A 14146-nucleotide genomic window follows, 5' to 3' on the forward strand; every position below is an offset into this window, starting at 1 on the left:
AATAAACTTGTTACAAAATTTATAATAAAGATAAGGCACAAAGTGAATGGTCTATCATTAACCACTTTCTGTATATGCATATACATTTATATTTGCTTAATTTTAGGATGTTTCTAATATCCTGAATTCAGTCAGTCAATGAAACAAATTTATGTTCATCCACTCTTCATGTTTTCTGGTTAACAAATAAGCAAAACAAAGCTAATCATTATCACTTGCTGGATCCAGTCATGTTAGTACAAGTGTAAATAAAATAGCAATCCTACTGCAAAAGAATACACTGATGTGTATAAATGTCTGGCAGTTAACACGACACTTTAACCTTTCAGTTCCGGGTGACATACATCACATGTCGGCATTTAAATGCCACACCTCTCCGGGCAACATGTGTCGTACGTCTTGTGCAGTGCTAAGTTTCAGCTCTTATTTTAAACTGTTGCTTATCATGAAAAGTAATACTTTTGGTATGAAATTAAAAGGGGAAATTTCTGTCTATCACTTCGTATATTCGTTATCCCACTTTGAACTTCCTGGGGTTTTTTTTTTAATACATTTGAAGTCTCTGATGAAGTTTTGTAGCTCGCCGCGTAGGGTGCAGTATTGCTGTACAAATCTATCTCCACCTCTTGGAGTAGTTAAGAGCTAAATATGCTAGGTTTATAGTCTGTGATCTCCCTGCGTGTTGGTCGAAGCAAAGTCTGTGATCTCCCTGCATGCTGGTCAAAGCAAAATCGATTTGCATTCAGCCTGTGACGAGTGCTGCCTCTTGAACCGAATGAGAAACCACGTGTAGAACCTTACAAGAAAGATACGTGACACTGACCTCTGATATGACTGCTGTTGGATATGATAAACAAATGCCTTGTTTGCATTCCTTGAGGTTCCCTTTCGTCCACAAATAGCTAGTGCAGTCTGCATGTAGCTGCCATGGCTGGGACAAGAAAGAGACGTTCAGCTGTGTTGAGTTACGAGGACTTACAGTGTTTGCTTGAAAGTGATTCCAAACAAAGTCTGTCAGATTTGGATTTTGACACTGAAAACGAGTTAGATGATCGTGCCTTGAGTGATGCTGTTGGAAATGAGTACAGCGATGAAGATGACAGTGCAAATCAAGAATTCGTTTGGGAGGACATGGAGAACTATAGGGGTCAGAGAGAACATTTCACGGGCAGTGTTGGACCTCAAGGCCCTGGGAAAGATGTAACGGAAATTGTGGACGTTTTAAAGTTGTTTTTCGACAAGGAACTTATTGAGACCATAGTCGCAGAAACAAATAGATACGCGGAGCAGTTTCTATGGGGGCGTGAACCATCAGTGAGGTCGCATTCTAAGGCATGGAAACCCATGACAAAGGGAGAGATTTATGTGGTCTTGGGTTTGTTCATGCTCATGGGCATTGTACAGAAACCAACTCTTCAGTCATATTTTACAACAAAAAGAGTAATTTCAACACCGGGATTTAGAGACATTATAACGCGAGACAGACTGGAGCTAATATGTAAATTTTTGCATTTTGCCAACAATGAAAACATCAGCACTTTTGAAGGACCAAAAAAACTTTTCAAAATTTACCCAGTAATTTTCCATCTCAATAAGAAATTTCAGGAACTCTGTCTCCCAAACCAGGACATTTCAGTTGACGAATCTATGAAACTTTGGAAAGGCCATCTGTCTTTCAAACAGTACCTCCCTCTGAAGGCAGCCAAATTTGGAATTAAAACTTATGAGTTGTGTGACTCCACCACAGGGTATTTATGGTCCTTCATCATATATACAGGCAAGGATACAGAATTTGACTCCCCCTTGATCACAGCGGACACCAAAAAAACTTCAGCCATTGTCCTGAAACTGGTAGAACCTCTCCTGAATGAAGGTCTGTGGATGAATAATTTTTACAATTCCCCAACTCTAGCCAGGCTACTGAAGATAACACACAAGATTGACTGTGTTGGCACTCTGAAATTGAATCGTAAGAATGTGCCTCCAAAAGTGAAAAACACTAAACTAAAAAAAGGCGAAATCCTGGCATGGACCCGTTTCTGTCACAAAGTGGTTTGACAAAAAAATAGTCACCATGATCTCCACCTATCACAGTCACGACACCAGGACTCTTACAGTTAGAGGCAAGGAGGTGGCAAAACCACTTTCAGTATTGGACTACAATAAGTCAATGGGAGGGGTCGATTTGAAGGACCAGCTGCTTCACTCTTATTTGATTGAGAGGAAGCGTATGAATAAGTGGTACATGAAGCTGTTTCGCAGGCTCCTAAACGCCTCAATTCCAAATTCAATGATAGTGTACAGGAGTAACACAGGTAAACGAATTCAGCAATTATCATTCAGAATTCAGTTGATTGATGGCCTGTTCATGAAATATGCAAGTGCTGTGGAACATAAAGTGCCAGGTTCACATCAATCAGACAACACAGTGACCCGTCTAACAGAACAACATTTTATCAGCAAGATTCCTCCAACGGCGAAGAAATCTAGACCACAGAGAAACTGCGTTGTGTGTCAAAAGTGTGGAAGGAGAAGGGACACAGTGTATTGGTGTGATGCGTGAGGCATGGGCATTGAGTGTTTCCGCAACTACCACACACAGCTGAATTTTTAAGGTAATATGATACTATTGTTCATAATTTTTATACACTTACTGGCCCAAAAATAATTTTAAAGTAGTGTGGATCATTACTCTAATTCTATATACTTCTCTGGATGTTGTGTGAAAATCTGAAAAACAAAACTCGTTTTTCCCCGTTTATTACGCTTTAAGTTAAGTGCTGCATTCCCCGATTTAATTAGTTATATAGCCACCAGCATTGGAGTTGAGATGCAATTTAAATGCCCCCTGGCGCTGAAGGGTTAAGAATCAAAGGCCTAAGGGATATGTACGTTGCATACTTACTAAGATCTTTAATTTTGTCTTTAATTTTGAAAGTTTCTTTTAAGTGGTGAGCCAAAGTAGAGAACTGAGATCATCTTAATACTCTGCACATTACTGTCAATATGATTTAATGAACAAATTCTGAAATAATTGTAATAATACTTTATTCTAAAAGTTTAAATTGCTTTCTGGTTTTAAACATATTATATCAATGGGTCTTTCTCTATCTTAAGTTTGAGAAACACTTGCACACCAACACCTGAATCTGTGAGGTTAATGACATTTAATAATTTAACTTTTATTAGTTTCAGTCATGTAGTCACCTTCATCACAGAATCAAGTGACAACAATTGAGCAACACAATGCTACCAGTCCACACATGATACAAGTCGAAGTCCATATTAAGTGATTTTCCAAGTAAAGATTATTACAGGCACAGACCCAATAACACTCTATGCTGGACCCCTTGCAGCCAGTGAACTTTTATTGCACTGAATTTTATGGAACAATTACATTGAATGAATTATCATTAGGCATCTTCTGTTCGTTTAATAGCAACATTTGTATTTGCAAAACCTTGGAAATGATAAATTACGAATTTTAGCAATATGTAATCCATAATAATTACATCATCCTTTGATGTAAATAACACAATAAAATATAGTAAAATTAAATGTTTTATTGCCGCACTTAATGTACTAAAATATTGTACATAAAGAGTATTTAAATTAACTATTCATTCAACAGAAATAATCTTAGATCTTATTAGAAATAATAAGACTAACTTCCTGCACTGGAATGCATTAACCTTTCAATTCATAGCATTTACACTTCACAAATGGGAAAATATTATCCTGTATAGCAGACACAGGTAAATTTTCAGGTAATTAACTGAATTAAACAGCATAAAATAAAATAAAATTGCACACATTATACTTATGTAAGGAAGCTGAGAGTGTATCAAGTAGATTTCAAAACTTTCACAATGAGTAAAGGAACAAAAATCTTCTTCAGTGAGCAAATACATCAGAGTTGAATTAAAAACAAACCACTTAAAATTAATGAGTTATTGGATGTCACTTGGTATGCTAAAGAACACAATGTTTTTGAAACTGGATCTGTTTCCATCCACAGGTGCCTCCTACCCTTTCATCTAAAGATGGAAGAACCAGTTTCTGAAATGTTGTGTTCTTTAGAATGTTGGACAATGGACAAAGTCCAAAAATTCAGTAATGCTGAGTGTTATACACTATCATAAGAACCTTAGAACTGAGAAAGATTCAGGCACCTGCTCTGTGTTTATTAACCACCATCTTTGATGATGGAGACAGTTTAGAGCCCTGTATATCCTGGTTTTTAACTCAATTCTGACATAACAAATTGGCTGAGAAGATTTTGGTGCATGAAGGAGAACGCGATTTTCAGGACACACACACATATATACATAGAAACAGACGATTACATACCTTAAAGTACAATTATGTATATTATTTAAAATAAAGATGTTGCAATATTCTTGGGCATACATAAGAACAAACAGCTTAGGAACATTGGATAAATGACTAATACAGATGCTGTGATTTCACCCAAACTCCTTGTCAGTTGTGCTAGTGTATGCTTTGAGAGTTACATTCATATAACACCAACTGACATACTACATATTAGAATAATACCTCCGTTTCTGAAAAGACAAGGATTATAGTTCTTCCATATTTTTGACCATGTCAAATAAACTAGAATCAAAGTCAATTTATGAATGATGACATTTTAGGAAACATAAATGCCACCCATATTTAGAGAAAATCAAGAAAAACTACAGAGAAGCTTGTGGTATGGTCAATGACCTTGAATACACACACGCAAACAAAACGACATCTTAATAGTTCCTAAAAAAACAGAAAGTATTTTATTAACATTTTGGTTTCTTCATGCTGGTCACTACAGCTAATAAATATCTTGGCAATACAGAATGGCAAATAGGTAAACACTCCATGACACATGAACAAACTCCAACTTAACATTTAACCCATGAGTATTCAGCACATGCCTACAATAAAGATGCAAAGAATTTGCATTCATGCTCATAACAATGCTCTTCTGGATAGCAGGGGTATGCTCTTAGGAGTTTTGGTGCTCTAATGAAGATCGTAGCGTGAGACAGCCCTCTACCCAGAGACCAGGTCGCTCTAGCATGCGCTTCCACAACGTTATTTCCTCGCCTGTAGCATCCATCCATTCCACTACCTTGCCATAATGTTTGCCTGAATAACAAATAAACACATTTGTTGCACCACCATTAATTCTCTACCTGTTTTGGATAGTCATTGCTTTTTTTTTCTGAAAAAAGTTACCAGTAATCTGATGTGACAGAGGACAGAGGGTATGAGTACAGTACCTTCAAACTGTTTTCAAAAATACAAATGTTTAAAGTACCAAAGAAATGCATTGCCAAGTTTCACACATGAGGACCACCAGCATGGCTGCGATCTTAATTGTGTAATTTCTTAATTGTCTGTAATCAGATTTAATAGTCTTTTACATTTGTGCTTTATAAAGAGAAGAATGGTGCTGATGCAGCATACTACTGAATACTCTCAGATACATCAGGAACACAAATGTATGCACATGACAATATTATAAATATAGCTTTCCTACCCAAACAAGGAATATATGCTAAAAGGAACACAGAATATGTCCTTATGTTTAGTCTGCAGGCTTTATCATAGAAAATTAAAATTTTAAGCAATTAAGGATATATGAGATATGACATTCTCAATATTGTCGCGTATCCTGGTAACGTGACAAGTAATTCATGGGTTTTGGATTAGGTGAATCGATTTATTGGACATTCATTCCATCGTTGTGAGAACAATGTTTACCTGGCCTTTGTAACAGAGACCTGTTTCTGTATGCATTGCCTAGGAATCGATGTCTTCAATAGTTGCTCTGTTCTTGTGATTACTGAGACTTTCACTACGACGTAACTGAAGTTCTATTGATTGTGGTACAGAGGTTTTTCTGGTTCCATATCTTACTGCTTTGAGCGACCCGTCACAATATGGTGACTATGAAGGCTTCAGGCTTCTGGGATGTGACACTGTGTAGTGGTACAGAAGTATCAAAGTTTCAGATCAACCTGCTACCTCCATCCTCAGGATGTGTCCCCTTCTGCCATGAAAATGTGGCAACAGTTTCTTAAAAAATTGTGAAGTTTACACACTAAACTACATATTGTCATATTCAAGACAGTATGCTTTAGTTGCATCAAAGTTTGAGATGAACCTGCTGCTTTCAGCTTCAGGATATGAATTCTCTTCTGCCATGAAAATGGGTGCAACAATTTCATCCAAAATTGTGATGTTTATGTACCAAACTACACATTGTCATATCAAAAACAGTATTTTTTAGTTAAGCGTTTGTCAGCCGAACTTTTGGTATGCTAAAACCGATTCCAAGCAAATGTACATACCAAAACAACACAGACATACAAAGAGAGAGCTATTCCTTACCACACATGATGTCAACCTACTACAATGCCCTTCACTCACCTGAACCCAAGTTGAAGCGAAGACCACCAAGAAACTCATTGCTGGACAATCTATCTCGATCCCACACTGTCAGCTCCAGACTGCGCTCCGACAGTTCCTGAAGACTCACATCCTCATAGATAAATGTATAGTTCCAGATAGGACTACAGGTTCGCCTCAGAACAGGTGTCTTCTGCTTAGAGCTACGTCCTTTGTCAGGCAGTAAGTAGCTGGAACAAAATGCACATGTTTCACACCTGACAATTGTAGTCACATTATATTTCAATAAAATAAAAAATGTAAAGTTGTTCCTGTGTTTAACTAATTAAGCACTATATCTTGAAGATGTATTGGGAGTGGAGGTATAGATCCACCATTCTTGGCCTCAACACTAGATGGAAGTGAGTGTTCAGCTTCATGTGTTGGCTGCTTTACTCCCAAGGAAGAGCCCCTGGTACCCATTGGATAGGAGGCTGGGTGAGCCTCAGAGCCACTCAGGATACTACAAAAATGACTGATTGCTTGAACAGTATATATATATATATATATGCCAACTGTACAGATGGTAGAGCATCTATGAATAAAGAAGGGTGAATGTGAATTATAAACAATAAGGGCAAAAGAATTCCGTAGTGTCTCCTCACACTCCTGAGACACAACTAGCTGGTTTCAAAGTTACAGTCTAACAGGTTCTGAAAAAGGTCAGTCAAAGCTCATATTACATATGAATTTAAAGTCTGAAAGTCTACAATTACGTCATGAAAATAAGTCTCAGAAACGGCATGGACAGCGGCTCTCAAGAGTTTCTCCTTTCTGCCTACCTTTGCATTCTCTTCAACCACTTGTGGCTTGCATCAGCCAGTCTGAAGTGTTTCTTTACAGCAAAGGCTACTGCATGGTGATATAGTCCTCTGAACAGAATGGCTAGACAGCTGACGCCGGGAAAGACGGTACAAGAGGAAGCATATGCTAGGTCAATCCATGGGACCTCTTTCCAATATGTCAAAATAGTGACAAATAATCATAGCAAGGTAACTCACTTTGTTCACAATTGTAGGACAACCTCTCATTTTAAGGCACTAAATTAGGGAAAGGAAATATGAATGTATATTCAAGCAAATGGGATACATAATATAAAACATTTCATGGTAAATGGGTCTCTTGTTACCAGCATGTGGCATATGTTGCAGATGGAGGAGATGGCTTCCACATATAGAGGGTAGCTGCAGACAGAAAAAAAGGATGGTCCTTCAGATTTAGGAGTTTGGTTGAGAAGGGGGCCAACATAATAATAAAAAATAATAATAAAGGTATCCCTGTAACAGGCTGTGGAGGCCCATAGGGTTGTGAGATTTTGAGGTTCCCACAGTTTCTCTAGACAATCAGCTCATGGATGGTGGTAAGGTTGTTAGCCTTACGCGCCGGCTGCTCTTTAACCCAAAGAATATTCCGGGTACTCATTTCTGTTAGAGGCTGAGTTGACCCCAGGGCCATAGTGTGGCTGAAGGATTAGGTTAATTGAAAAAAATCCAGTGACATGAAGAGAGAATCTATGGCAGCTTTAGTTCTAACTGTTCAGTATGAAGGCCAATTGATGATGTGCATACCTCTTGCAGAAGGGATCAGATGTTCCATTAGCTTTCACAGCTGTTAGATTCTTGGCCCCTTTAACTAGTACATGTAAGGAGCCACGAGATGATCGTTTTCCCTTCTTATGAATGGCTGATGTTACATTTGGAGGAACAAACTTGAGTCCGATGATCAGATCACCTTTGTAGCTCAACAAGTCATCGAACTGTTCTGTCTGTAAAGGGAAATTTTTTTTTTACATTTACTGAGTATCCAAACTCTTTCAACCATGCACCACAAATTAATAAATAATCACCTCTTACTGCTTACTTACACTTGCCATTAATTTAGGATGACACTTTTGGTTCCAGTAGCCTGATTTGGAATAAACTTTTCATACAATCAAACATTTCTGTTTGCATAATAATCTGGCTTCTGTCATAGAAACATACTTGATACAAAGTTAATTTCCATCTTTTTAATATTGAAATATTTATTTTAAATTACACACACATACATTGTTGTCCCTGTGTCCAGGTACAAACCTGTGGACATACACAGGGGTCATGGAAGCAATGCTTCACACATTTTTAACTTTGTCAAAAGTCAGAGGTAAATGGTTAGCTTCATATCTCTGCTATTATGTCCCTGGGGAAATAGCCCCTGGTACCAACTCAACAGCATGTTGGGTAGACCCAAGATCTGGTTTCAACATGGCAGTAACTGGCACAAATTCTATTAGGTGTTGAACTCCAGCCACTCTGTCAATAGGCTGTTCCTACTGAATTATTACAACCCTTGCATTTGTGTATGTGTGTGTATGTGTGTGTGTGTGTGTGTTGTGTGTGTGTAAAATTCTGCTGAAAAGAAGAGTGCCAATGTACATCCATGACTTTCTTCTTTTTCCTATTCTAAGCTTGTAATTTGCTCAGTCTGTTACCATTACAATTATGTTGGATACTGTCCATTACCTGTGGCATACCGAACATTTCAGGAGCATAAGCAACTCCCAAAACACTATATATTAGATATATCTAAAAGAAATATATCTTACAAAGGCACTGTCAAATCTAGAAAGAACACTGCTTTTAAGAAAACTGGTTGGACAACTAACTACATAGAAAAGAGACCCTCTTGAGAAGCTGACAGTCCATCACCTAGCCAAAGAATTCCCCACTTATTATGGAACTCAAAGGTTCGTTACCGTGTTCATTAGAGCTCATATCTGGTGATTCTAATGTATCCAGTTCATATCCCCAAACCCAATTTTTGGATGTAGAGTACAAAAAAAATGAGAGAACAAAATATTACAATTTTAGTTGATTATCTCACCCTTTCTTGTAGGGGGTACCAATGTGGTGATGGGTCATCAAACACCTTACTTTCCAGAGCCATCATCACCTCTCCAAGGAAGTCATTACGGCCAAACATATCCGAATGCCACACTGTGAGCCATAGGGTCCTTGTCTCCAGTTCATCCAGAGAAATTTGGAACTGAAAACAGTGACATTTCACCCAGCTTCACTACATACTTGTATCACCATTTGTAGGAACACGTTCCAAAAGTAAATCATACAACATACATTTCTGTTATCTGCCCCCTCATACGACGCACTCTCTCTCTCTCTCTCTCTCTCCTTTGCACATAGGCACCCTTACAGACACTCTCAAGCATGGAATGCATGCGCTCACACATATACACATGCACTCACTCACTCTGTAAGCTTACAACATGCTTACAAGTTAAAACCTCCATCCTCAGATGGCCATTACTTAAAAATGAACAATTCTCTGAAACTTAATTTCTACTGTCAAGTTAAGCCTGTGTCATATCTTATGCAGTAAGTAGGTAAAGTAAGTAAAGGTATCACTGTAACAGGTCGTGGAGATCCATAGGGTTGTGGGATGTTGAGGTTCCCAGATTTTCTAGACAATCGGCTCATAGATGGGGGCAAGGTTGACAGCCCTACATACCGGCTGCCCTTTACCCCCAAGAACATTCCAAGAATATTCCTGGAACTCATATCTGTTAGAGGCTGAGTCAACCCCAGGGCCATAGTGCAGCTGGAAGGTTTAGGTCAATTGAAAAAAATCCAATGACCTCATCGGGAGTTGAATCCATGACCTTCCGGCTTGTAGCATAGTGCCTCAACCAACTACGCTACTGTGTGCCCCTATCTTATGCAGTAACATGGCAAAATGAATATATTAAGTAAGTTAAATTGACTGGTCTTATAGTATCAGGAGAGAAAATTTAAATGGTGCAGTAATGCAGTAAAATTATGTACAGTGCCTCTAACACTACAATTTAAAATTTCTACTATACCTGTTAACTTTTTCCTGCATGTTACTGCTTTTCAATTTTTACTTATGTAATCTGGGAAGCAGATTTTCAATGCCAGAGCCTCTGTTTATGAGCTTACCTTAAGAGTCTCATCAAAGACGGGATTGAGTGTGTGTTTCTTCACCTTCGTCTTTCGTTTTCCACTCTTTGACTTGTCTGGTAGTAAGTACACCTTCACATATCTGCCACAGAAAACACATGGCCCTGTCTGAATACCACTGATAACAGCTTTTTGCTGCATTTGCTTCTCGTAATGGAGTTTCAACAGAAATCGATATACCCGATAAAAGGTGAAAAAAATGGAAATGAATAAACCTGTAATTTTTTTTATCAGAGGCACTTATGATTTCATTACTTAGTTCATATGTTGCTTTTTCTGTTCTTAGATGTTTCCTAAATCCAAACTATTCTTTCACTAGTGCACTGTTATTAATTACATGTTCAAGTAATCTGTTATGCGTAGGTAAGTCAATAAGTAAGTTACAAATGGATATAGAACTTAAACAAATAAGAGTACTGATTTGAAAAATGCTTTTATTTTTCAACATAATCTCCCTGTACACTGAGGCACTTGTTTAAGGTGACACCACCCTCCAGGAAAGTGATGCTCTCAGTCTTCTGGGATCACGAAGGCATACTGCTCACCGCATTCCAGCCTCAAGGTGACGCAGGATGTTCCCACTGCATTGATGCACGCTTTGTAGCAGGCTTGGAATGGTGAACCCAAGAATCATTACCTGTGACAATTTGGGCTAGATTATCGTGTCCTTCATTGTGGTAGCAATTGAGATGCTGTAATGCCAGATACATTCTTTGCATTTTGTGTTGTGGGGTCAGCATGCACGGCACCCATCGTGCATAGACTTTGTGAAAACCTAACCTGTCATGCATTATGAGGTAGGCCATGCCATGTGAACAGGCCTGGTTCCAAGAAGAGCCCAAAGAATTTTATGCTGCTGGTTTTCAGAGGCTTGTGAAACAATGGGACAAGTGCCTCAATGTATAGAGATATTATGTTGAGAAATAAAAGCATTTTTCAAATCAGTATTCTTATTTGTTTAAGTTCTATATCCATCTGTAACTTACTTACTGATTTAATTTATATTAATTAATAATTAATTATTAATTAATTATATACTAATTTTTCAAGCCTTGGCTGGGTTTCTACTGAACTTCCATTAAAGTATTGTGACGTGTTGCACTATGGATGACGCCCCTCCCTCCCTGCAGCCATGACGTGCCAAGCGGAGCTGAAGTGAGCCGAGTCCCAGCACGCTGGTCGCTATGCAAAGCGAGTAAACACCGGTTGCTAAGCAAAGCGAGTAAGCAGTGGTTGCTAAGCAAAGCAGGTAAACAGTGGTTGCGAGAGACGACGGTAATAACAGCGGTACCCATTATGTAACAGGCAAACACAACGTCAGACAACAGTGGTGCCTCTTACGTAACTGTTTTCCCGTTGTCCAGCTGAGGGTTTATAAGGGAACTACACAGCCGCCGAAGACAGTTAAAGTGTATCAGCCACCAAAGTGAGTTCTCAAGGCAGCAACCTACGAGTTGAGTTGGAATCTAGCCAGCAGTGAGCCGTTAAGAGTTGAGTTGGAATATAGCAGCCATCGCGGAAAGAAGAACCGGACGTGTGTGTGATAATCAGTGATAGTTTGTGATAACTGAGTAATAATTGAGAGTCTGCGATACAGTGACACTTGTATAGCTCCTGTACTGTACAAACATGTAGACTACTGAGGACAGAGTGAAGAGATTATTGCGAATAGGGTTATAAAGTGTGAAACCCCGCAACAGTGTTGTAATTAATTGTAGGCAAGACTGGTAGGTTGTTAAATAAACCAATTAACAATCCAAATGGCATCTTCAGTAACTAAACACGTTACAGTATTTTATACCTCCTATGTCTTAATACTTACTTCATGGGACCTTTTCAGTAAGGATAGCTTATTCAGTAAAGTTCCTGGCCAGAACAGTGATTTTTCCCATATGACTATGTCAAAATCTAAATAAATATATTCTGAGTGGGCTTCAGGAGGAAGTTTGATAAAATGGTCAGATCAATCTCCAGACAATAGTTCACTGGATTCTTAGCTATAAGATTATTTCAATAACTCATGCCAAGAGTAAAAATTTATGACACAAATCATTTCAATTCAAGTATCAGAGGCAAACTGAGACCACATGTCCATGAGTTCTCAGTTTAGAGTGAGAAGTCGTGGAATACCAAATGAATGTGTGGCAGTTGGGTTCACACTGAACTTCACTAACATATTTCATTTCATGATTCAGTACAAGTTTCTAGCATTAGGTGATAAAAAACAGCAAAGCTTAAAAACCGCACCTAACTTCATAACCACACTCAGTATACATTATATATACAAAATCTGTGGTGGTTAGTTAACCTATGTTATTTATTCTTTCTAAATTAAATCGATATTGTTAAGTTATTAACAAATATTCACCAATTAATTTTCCATTAAATACAACACAGTACATACCATGTACAGTCCAATATGTTTCAGCTCTCAGGCCACCTTTAGAAGCATTAATTCACAAGTTTCTTTGTGTTTGTGGTTTATTTCATGATGTCCTCAGTATCTAGACTACGTAACACTGATGAATGATAAATTGGAAAGTATTTGGAAGGAAGGTGTTGTGGCTTAATCATGGTACCATCCTGGCATTTGTCTGGATGGACTGAGGAAAATAGCAAAAACCTCATTCAGGATACTGTATATCCTGGTTGACATTTGAACCAAGACTCCCCTGAATACAAGTTTGCCTCTAAGCCAACCCCCTTGGCTCTATAAACTATTAAATTTTATACAAATATTTTAATAACCTTAATGCATTTTACAGAGCCTTATCAATTATGGCAGTGTAAAAAATTGTATAAAATGAATTGTACAGATTAAAAGGTAACTGGAAAAGATTTAAACTTGTTAATAATTTATATGAATTTTAACCCAGCGCATATGGCTGACAACCTTACTGCCATCTATTAGCTAACTGTCTAGAAAATATGGGAACCTCAACATCTCACATCCCTATGGGCCTCCATGGCCTATTACATGGATACTTTTACTTTTTTTCTTTTATTTATGAATTTTAACAGCTTATAAATAGATGAACCTGAAGACAGCCTGAGGACCAAAACAAGTTGGGCAGCACATGATACATCATTTGTTATATATGATATTAAATGCATCTGTGATTTTTAATACCAACTAGCCCCATTCATTAAGCTGGTATCCTAAGAGCACATCTTGGCCCAGAGTGTTAACATTTACTTCATCTAGCTTGAGGCTGAGATGGATATATCTTATGACAGAGAAAATATGCATTTTCTCACCCTTGAAGAGAGGAGACATATAAGTACTCACGGATCAGATCTGTTTCTCTTGCTGTCGACAGGAGCAAGGTCTCGGCACTGCTTCACGTGGATTTCCAATGTCACTGCCTTGTAGTTGTACTCCAACCCAAACTCCACTTCCCCTCTCACTGTTACAGTGCCATAATGTCCCTCACCAGCACCAGAGTACACACTCGCCAGCGAGTCACTACGTGGCTGCACATCAATCCAAATTAAGATTAGCCACTAGACTTAGATATATAATTCATGCAGATGATACAGTATCATTATATATAATACAAGTCACAAAACAGTATTAGTCTCAAATGGCTTTATGAGCAGCTAAATAACATGAGAAAAGTCAGAAGGGGCTGAAATGAGATTCTTAAGAGAAACTGTGGACTACATGACAGGGATGGCAAATCACTGGCATTTCTGCCAAGTTTGGCACCAGCTAAGATACT

At 38.2% G+C, this 14146-nt stretch overlaps 2 protein-coding genes across 5 annotated transcripts in view; one reads left to right on the top strand and one right to left on the bottom strand.

The window, feature by feature from the left end:
* Positions 1 to 527: 527 nt before the first annotated feature.
* The window catches only part of LOC111864960, a 239888-nt gene continuing 226269 nt past the window's right edge, over positions 528 to 14146 (bottom strand). For all 4 annotated transcript variants that reach the window (XM_033751637.1, XM_023852608.2, XM_023852605.2 and 1 more), the window contains 6 exons: positions 13714 to 13898; positions 10404 to 10506; positions 9313 to 9474; positions 8019 to 8215; positions 6433 to 6641; positions 528 to 5145 (listed from right to left, as the gene is read on the bottom strand). In XM_033751637.1, coding sequence (XP_033607528.1) covers positions 5003 to 5145; positions 6433 to 6641; positions 8019 to 8215; positions 9313 to 9474; positions 10404 to 10506; positions 13714 to 13898 — 999 coding nt within the window. In that variant the 3' untranslated portion in view covers positions 528 to 5002. The remainder of the gene's footprint in view (positions 5146 to 6432; positions 6642 to 8018; positions 8216 to 9312; positions 9475 to 10403; positions 10507 to 13713; positions 13899 to 14146) is intronic.
* On the top strand, positions 928 to 2058 carry LOC111864962 (piggyBac transposable element-derived protein 4). Its single transcript, XM_023852614.1, has one exon. The coding sequence runs from the start codon at positions 928 to 930 to the stop codon at positions 2056 to 2058; it is 1131 nt and encodes a 376-aa protein (XP_023708382.1).

This window comes from Cryptotermes secundus, unplaced genomic scaffold, assembly GCF_002891405.2.
Source record: "Cryptotermes secundus unplaced genomic scaffold, Csec_1.0 scaffold209, whole genome shotgun sequence".
NCBI classification, from domain to species: Eukaryota; Metazoa; Arthropoda; class Insecta; order Blattodea; family Kalotermitidae; genus Cryptotermes; species Cryptotermes secundus.

Excerpts from the sequence above, each read along its gene's own strand:
- LOC111864962 (XM_023852614.1), top strand. The coding sequence starts at position 928 with ATGGCTGGGACAAGAAAGAGACGTTCAGCTGTGTTGAGTTACGAGGAC.